Genomic DNA, 8619 nt, shown 5'->3' on the forward strand with positions numbered 1-8619 from the left:
GCTCACCCACATGCACAACTCCACTTTAAACATGTTTGAAGTGCAACATGGCGTCCTCCTCACTGTTCTGATGGTCGTCTTCACATCAATTCATCCTGTCCACTGGTGCAGCTGTTTCTCCTTCCTCGTGTCCTAAGGCCACGCAATGTCTCCTTCACTCTGTCCTACCAGCTGGCCTGCTTCCAACTAGGGTTTGACTGATATGGTTTCCTTTTATATAATATTCAACTCCTTCAAAATGTACAATTTGGATTTAAAAAGCAACTGAATCTCCTCAACAAGGTGGATATGCCTCTAAAGTGCAATGTGACATAAATTGGAGAGACAATTATGTTAAGTTTTACAGCTCATTAAGGCCATTTGAATATAATCCTTTAGATTTTAGTCCCAATTGATTTGCATTTTGATAAAATAAGTCATGGTGGGTTTAAAACATCATCTTTATGCCACTTGTGTCATGTCCAAGAAACTTATAGTGAAAGTTTATTCAGGCCTCCACGCTCCCCGCCCCCTTCCGTCTCCTGCGTCCTTGATTATTTTCCCCGCCCTGATTGTTTCCAACTGTGTCCCCTTTACCTGTGTATATATTGTGTTAGCTCCCTCCTGTTCATTGTCAGTTCGTTGTCTCTCGTTGACCTACGTATCGGCTTACCTCACGGACCTTTCATGGATCTATGATATAGATCACGATTCTAGTTTTCCTCGAAAGAGTGTTTTGTTTTCCTTATTTTTATTACTGTGCAAAATTCTAGTAAAGTCTTTATTTTGAAACGCTATCTGAGTCTGAGTTTTGAGTCGTGCAATTGAGTTCATGCCTCAGTGTTCACCCCTTGACAACTTGAGACAGGTCTACAGCCACACCATGTTTTTACTTAAGGTATCCGTGCACGTGAGATCGTTGTAGCACCGTTTCAGAAATGATTGCAGTTAATACTGAAAACTCACGACTGTTCACGTAAACTTGGCAGGCACGAGTCGGTGTAAACATGAAACAGGTCCATGCCGCTGAACGAGGGAATTTAACAAATAGCTACATTTTGGCTTGCATTGAGGCAGCAGTAGCATTACAATAAGAAGAGCTTATAAATAATAATAATAATAATAAATTATATTTCTATAGCGCTTTTCTTGAATCCAAAGACCCCTAACCCTAAAAGACACTTATCTCCATTACAGCTGTTTGTGTAGAAAACAAGGTGAGCTAACCTAATGTGTTACTATGCTGAATTAACTTCTAGTAGTCAAGTAGTCAAGGCTGATTTGTTTGATTTCTCCCAGAAAAGGGTCACATGCTAAGGTCGTGACCAATCAGGGAAGGACAGGTTGTCACCGTTAAGACACAATCAGGCAGCGAGTGTTTTCAAAAGTGTCTGTTTCCACCAAGACTAATAATAAAATCCCAAACCAAGTTTTAAAACTATAATGAATCAGCACGGATTAAAACGTTTCAGTTTTTGCTGTTTACTAGCCGTTGAGACTGAATCGGCATTACGTTTCACTTTGTTTTACAGTCTGACATCTTGGTGATAGGCCAATCTACATTTGGAAGTAAGAGTCATGTTGTTCTCCCACCATCAGTTGCAAGAGCCATTTTCTATCCCTCCTAAATGTCATCTCAAAGTGACACAGAAGATGTTGTAGTGGTTGCTCAAATCAATCAACATTTTTCATAAAAAGTCAGGCTATGAGCTGATAATATCTGATATTTACCAAAACCAGTCAGTCAAACCCCAATTTCTACAGACCAGTAGACCTGTCTAATGATATGAATACACACTGGTGTTACAGGCTGCCAACACACACATCAACACACACACATGGTCACAGATGGTGACAGTACATGTGCATAAATGGAGATTCAAACAGCTAGCCCACACACACACACACACACACACACACACACACACACACACACACACACACACACACACACACACACACACACACACACACACACACAAATGGCTGCTGCATTTGTTTGCCTGCTCAGTTCATGTTCTGCTTTTGGCACTGAATGAAGACTCCACAATGTAAAATGGACACTTGAGTTGTTCTTGGAAAGCGCGGCACAGCACAGCGTGGAAAAGAGACGTTAGCTGTGGCTCTGGCCTGGTTTTTAGCCTGGTTTGGCCTAGTTGACACAGAGTTTTGGCTATTTGTGGCCTGGCTGAGTAGTCTTTTGGCCACACACACACACACACACACACACACACACACACACACACACACACACACACACACACCCTCTCTTTTTTGCTGGGTTGATTAATCAGAAGTTAGGACCCCCTCTATCTGATGCATACACAGAAAAATACTGCATATAAAACACACTTTTGACAACAGTCCTTTCTTCCACTGGTGAGGCGAGAACACAAATTAATACCAAGACAATAACATTCAAAATGATGATTATCATACAAAGAAATAAACGAGGATGATATATGTTCTCTACAAATGGATTCCCAACGCTCCAACACATATACACGAATACACCTACATGTACTCCATGTGGTAATGGCGCCAATACAATTTGGGAGAAAGCTATGAGGGATGTGTTTCCTCTGTTGATATGAGTATTTTTTTTATGAAAAGACAACCTTTTAAATTGGAAGCTGTTAGGTGGCTGTTAATGTGACGCAGGGGAGAAAGCAGAGAGTAAAGGGATGAGAGGTACATAAGGAGAAGAGGGGAACAACATAAAAGAAAAGTGCAGTAAACACTTCCAGATTCCCTCATAAGCTGCATTTCTTATTTCAAACTTTACACCTCTGTTTTGCATTTCTGGCATCTACTGTATGGTGTCTTTTACATATTAATATGCCCCTGATGTCAACAGAGTGTAAAAACTAAAGAGGGAAGGACTAAGTACCTGGCTGTGTTTTTGTTGTTCTTCGTCCTCCGTGTCAAATGTTCTCATTCTACACAAGGTCATAACGTCATTTCAAGTCAGATGCAGAATACTGCACGGCTACAACTCTGTAAAAATGATTGTAACGAGGTAATAGTATGCAGTACCAAGGCTGTGATAACCATATCAATTTAAAAGGGTGCTCCATCTGCCATTCTTCTCCTATAACTACACAGCAATGTTTTATATGGTGACCTTGAAGCTACAAGGCTCCATCTGATATTCTAATCAGAAATGGCGTGGCTGCCGTTTCCTTTCTGAAAGTGTTTATTCAAAACAGGGGCAATAAATACAACTTTTACTGCCCCCTAGCAAATAATTACCATAATATAATGTATCTGTGAAGGGTTGATGGGGTGGCTGATAAGTATTAAGACTCAATGATTACCTCCAGAGATATTTGACTTCACTTTGCAGCCGCAGGTCTTTTTCAGAGCATCTGCTTTCATTTTTTTTACTGCTATCACAAACGTATGGAAGAGATAGAAAGAGAAGAGGGGGGGTTTCATTGCAGACAGCCCTTTTTTTACTTTGACTTCTCAATAAAGCGTGCCCTTAAGAAAAGGGAGAACATCAAGAAAATGTCGAAGCAGTTCCTGGTGATTGCCAAAACAATGTATTATCTAATGTCCCTTAAGGAATAAAAACGTAATAAAACCAATGGAACTTTAGAGTTTAGTACAAAGTAAAGTTTGCTGCTGCTGCTGGCTGCTGCTTCGTCTAATCAACACATGATTGTCACCATTACAGGTGAATTTGCGAGATGGTATGATACAAAAATAAATCGAATCTTACTTACAAATCTCAGTGCGTGCAAACATGAACCAATTTGAAAACCAGTAGGAATTTGATCTTACTTAAGCACATGTTGTTGCTTTAGTGAAATGTTTTTAGCTCCGTGTTAACACAGCAAGCAACATTATTGATAAGTCGCTGGAAGTCAAATTATTTCCTGTGGGGGGGAACATCTCAAAAGATGTCATTTAGACATTCAAAGCTTCAAGTCAAAAACGGTCTTCTTGTAACCATAGTTGGCATGACAACTGTTTTTTTATTCAATTCAATTCAATTCAAAGGGGCTTTATTGGCATGAAAGTTAAATTAAACAATGTTGCCAAAGCATCACTGTTTTTTTATAATGTCTTTCTTATACATACCCATTGAGATGTCGTTATAAGGCAATATATTTGATTGTTCCATATTCCAGGTACAGTACACTCTGGTTTTGATAGCCTTTTAAAAGCTAAATGTAATATTCATTTGGACTTATTTGGCGCTTTAAGTGAGAAAACGTCCGGGTTATTTAAGACCCTACCAGACAAACAGACACATGTGATCTTCTCTCTTGTTGTAAAATAATTTGTTTCTGGGAGTTCATGGGGCTGAGTAGAGGTTAGAGGTTAGTAGCATCATTTTAAACGCTGATTATTATGAGCCTGTTGGGTTAAAGTCCAAACACACGAACAAAAGCTGACACTATATAACGGAAAACATCTCAGACATAAAATACCACCACATTTTCTTCTGCAGGGACACACCAGTTTACTTTACATAGAAATGTACAAAGTACCGTATGAGCTAGATAGAACCCTCTGTGCCTTCATTTTGATATGTTAGACCACACTTCACATTTCTTACAGAGTTCACAGCTCAAAGAGAGCAGCTGCTTTCTTCTCCATCCACCATTTTGAATGTCGTCGACGTTTGAAAAAAGGCAGTCCGGTCAAAAGACTGGAAGTCACAGAAAGAGTTTCACACCAAACAGAGATATCCCCCCAAATAGATTCGCTGGATATTTATCATTTTGGATTGAAGCTCTTCAATTTTCTTTCCTTTTAGTCTACAAACTACCTCTTCAATACCACCATCCATCACTTTTTAAAGAAACTCAAAACGTTTCCAATAACGACCATGTCGCCACGTACACTTTAAAAAGTGAGTTTCACCCAAAACGCTGAACCTTTGGTCCACAACTCCTTAGAAAAATACTATAAAATGTTTCTGAATGCCTTTTTTCTTCATAGTTTCCGTATAAATATGGGAACAAAATCTATTCTACTGTGCAAGTGAGAGAAACTAATACTTTTTTTTGACACTGGAGGGTAGGGGAGGTATCTTTTTGTACAAATTGCAGAAATTGATTGAATGAAAAAAGCGCTTCCGTCACACCTCGTTTCACAAATACTGTACACAGCAATGACCTCGAGTGAAATGTAAGTACAGAAATGCATCATGATGATTACAAATGACAGACGAGGAGGAGAAATGAGCATATATAGAGACGCTTGCTACCACTCCTTTCCTTCGCTCGCAGATGTAGAAAACCTCATCGTCCAGACAACTCCTTACAAAAGTAGACACACCTTAAGAGTTTGTGTGTGTTGGCACATAAGCATTGGCACTCTGGTCACTAACTGTCCCACTTTAAGAAACTGTGTCCCAGTTCAATCAAGGTAGATCTCGTAGGCAAGCGATGGCCACTGGGCAAGTTTTGGTGAGGGGAAGAGATCAAAAAGTGCCAAAGATGTTTATAGTCCAAGCTGCTGTGTACATCGAAACAAATACGTTTTTTCAAACATCTGTGTGTGTGTGTGTGTGTGTGTGTGTGTGTGTGTGTGTGTGTGTGTGTGTGTGTGTGTGTGTGTGTGTGTGTGTGTGTGTGTGTGTGTGTGTGTGTGTGTGTGTGTTTGCAATATGCGAGAGTCAGAAAAAGTGTGGATTACAGGACGGTTGGCTGTGGGTCACTGGACTGCATCACATTGTATAGGTTTGTACAAGGACATAACTTTAAAATGACCAAAATCTCCATTTGCACCTATTTACAGAGATGGGATGTGAGCAAAGTGTGATGCAGGGAGATGACCCAAGAGCAGGACGAGGATTTCAGGATGGGCAAAGTTCCTCCGTTCCTCTTTAAGCCACTCTTCTTCAAAGTGCTCTTTTTCTCTTTGCGTCTCTTTTCTCATGATGTGGATCTCTCAGGTCCTCCGCAAACATGTGAGCATCGCTTTGCATGTGTGGTGTGTATTGCTGCTCAGTGTGTGTTGTTGCGATGCTGCGGTGAGTTATCGTGGGGTTTTATTGGTTACAAAATGAACCAAATTCCATGCACTGGATGCCATGGAAATAGATTTTTTTGTTTTTTTTGTTTAAGAATGTTTTTGATGAATGTGTTACACGTACTGCAGCTTCAAAAAGCAAGTCAAGGGGTGTGTGTTTCTCAAACATGAGTCTGCATCCGCTGTATGTGTCTTTGGGAATATTCAGAAGGCGGAGACGAATACGAGAAGCGAGTGGAGGTTCCATACTGCCCCAGACCCGCCTCAGGACTCTGTTGTCCCGGCCCTGGTCCTGGTCCTGGTCCTGGCCCTGGCCCTTGTCCTGGTCCTGGTCCTGGCCCTTGTCCCATCGCTGGCCCTTGTCCCATCGCTGGCCCTTGTCCCATCGCTGGCCCTTGTCCCATCGCTGGCCCTTGTCCCATCCCTGGCCCTTGTCCCATCCCTGGCCCTGGGCTCATCCCTGGCCCCGGTCCCATCCCTGGCCCCGGTCCCATCACTGGCCCCGGCCCTTGCCCTGTCGGATACATCTCATAGGCTGGCCCTTCCTCTATGGGTGGAGCGAAGCCTATCCGGTAAGTAGGGTACTGGGAGGGGTACCCGTAGTTGTCGTAGGCCAGCTGGGTGTTGTTGTCCATCAGACCGCAGTCTCCGGGGTAATCTCCAGGTGACTGTAGAGTTGGATTGGGAGGTGCTTGCTGGCTCTGAGCCACCCGGGTGAAGGTGTTGAACTGGGCGTAGGTGGGGTGAGAGATCCTGGATGGGGGGCGGGGGTCGTAGCAGCCCAACCTGGATCCTGGGACCCCACTGGGGGCAACAGCTCCGCTGGCTCCAGCAGGGGATCCACTGGAGGGGGGGCCGGCCGGTCCGATGTTTGGGTTCGGAGAGCGGAACTCACCCTGGTAGTGGATGGCCCGGGACTGGGGGCGCGCCTCCTCGTGGGTGGTGGCTCGGACGTTGTAGTAGCCATTGGTTGGATCCTGTGGTCAGAATATTTGTTCTATATTATTGTTAAGGAAAAAAATTGGGCAAAACACATCTAAACATCTGGTCTTTGCTTCCATTAGCTTGGCCTTATATTAAGGACCGCATTAAAGCACTTTTACACATACAATTTCAGCATTTACCCATTCAAACACATTACTTACTCATCAATTATCTGATATATCATATTCCAATTACTTGTATATAGACTCTCTTTGCACTATTTTAACTATTTGATCTGTTTTATTGTGTTGCACTGCTGGAGGAGCCTGTGACCTAAGCTTTTCATTGATATATCTACACTGTAGCACTGTAGCTATGTGCACATCACAATAAAAGCCGAAGGAGAGGCAGACACACACACACACACACACACACACACACACACACACACACACACACACACACACACACACACACACACACACACACACACACTGTTGGCCATGCTGTTCGGAGCAATTTGGAGTTACTAGTACCAAAGGCACTTCAACATGGTCACTGCAGGGCTGGGGATTAAAACATAAACTTTCTGATTGTTGGCAATCAAAAAAACTCCTGAGCTTCTAATATTATAGGATGATGATGATGATGATGATGTGTTTGGTGACGTTGGGGTAGAGAGAGGATGATACACCTTCATTTCACCAGAACAAACATTGTATGATATGTTTATACACCATGAACGATGTAATGTTCAAAATGCTGATGCTACAATATTAATGCTAAAATGAGCCTCTGAGTGAGGGGTGTTCTCACCTTGAGCTCGTACTCCTCCCGGGTGTCGCTCTCGCTCCGGATGTCCTGCTTCAGGTCCATGTCGTCTTTGAACGGCTGAGTGGAGGGAGAGAGGGAAACAGAGGGCAAAAACTAAACCATCAAACAACGAAACACACACACGGAAAGAGGGAGGGTGAAAAAGGAAAGGAGGAGGAAGAGAGGAAAACAGAGTTTCAGGTTTTTCATCCCAAGAGAGTAGAAGACGAGAAACGGTTAGTCGTTGGAAAAAAAGGTTTTGGACCGAACTTTAAAACCGCTCCAAAGTGAACTTTTACAACGATTACACTCTCAAGGACTTCCTACATGTTAAAGGGGTGTTGTGCAATTTAAAATGTGTTTATTTGTGAGTATAAACAAAGTGGTTTGGGTCAATTACTGCACTTAATGGTCACTATGTGCATCATTGCACTGTTCTTAACATTAATGTCTTTAATACTAATGCACCGATGTATATATTGTGATATTACATTTATTTTATTTTACATTTAATTCAGGCATTTATGTTTGCATATATCTTTTTTTTATTTTAGTTTTAATGTAATTTTATTTTATTTTATTTAATATAATTGTATTTATTCTAAAAAAATAATCGAATACTTTTTATTTTATTTTAAATCTAAAATGCAGCAACTGTCATGTTACCCATTGTCCCCCAGGTTGAATAAAGCATTTTGATACTGATTCGTGTCCATTGTTATTTTTCATCTGTCAGTAGGTAGAGTGCTTTTTCACGATTGTGTGCAGAATTTTTTATACATTTTTTGTTGCGTGTATTTGAAGGCAAGCCTTGGGCATCTGTTTACTGAGTGTGTTTGTGTGTGTGTGTGTGTGTGTGTGTGTGTGTGTGTGTGTGTGTGTGTGTGTGTGTCTGCCTCTGTGTGTGTGTGTGTG

At 41.8% G+C, this 8619-nt stretch overlaps 1 protein-coding gene across 1 annotated transcript; it reads right to left on the reverse strand.

The window, feature by feature from the left end:
* Positions 1-564: 564 nt before the first annotated feature.
* On the reverse strand, positions 565-7776 carry LOC104950554 (kin of IRRE-like protein 1). The gene is made up of 2 exons (XM_010777094.1): positions 7708-7776; positions 565-6944 (listed from the first exon to the last, which is right to left on the reverse strand). Exons 1-2 carry the CDS (start codon positions 7765-7767, stop codon positions 6129-6131), a joined length of 876 nt encoding a protein of 291 aa, XP_010775396.1. The 5' UTR covers positions 7768-7776; the 3' UTR covers positions 565-6128.
* Positions 7777-8619: the final 843 nt, after the last annotated feature.

This window comes from Notothenia coriiceps, unplaced genomic scaffold (genome assembly GCF_000735185.1).
Source record: "Notothenia coriiceps isolate Sejong01 unplaced genomic scaffold, NC01 NC01_scaffold00017761, whole genome shotgun sequence".
In the NCBI taxonomy this organism is placed as follows: domain Eukaryota; kingdom Metazoa; phylum Chordata; class Actinopteri; order Perciformes; family Nototheniidae; genus Notothenia; species Notothenia coriiceps.

Bases quoted from the DNA above. Each gene is read 5' to 3' on its own strand.
- LOC104950554 (XM_010777094.1), bottom strand. From the start codon at position 7,767: ATGGACCTGAAGCAGGACATCCGGAGCGAGAGCGACACCCGGGAGGAG. The intron at 6,945-7,707 runs GTGAGAACACCC...TTCTGACCACAG, and splicing joins GGGAGGAGTACGAGCTCAAG to GATCCAACCAATGGCTACTA.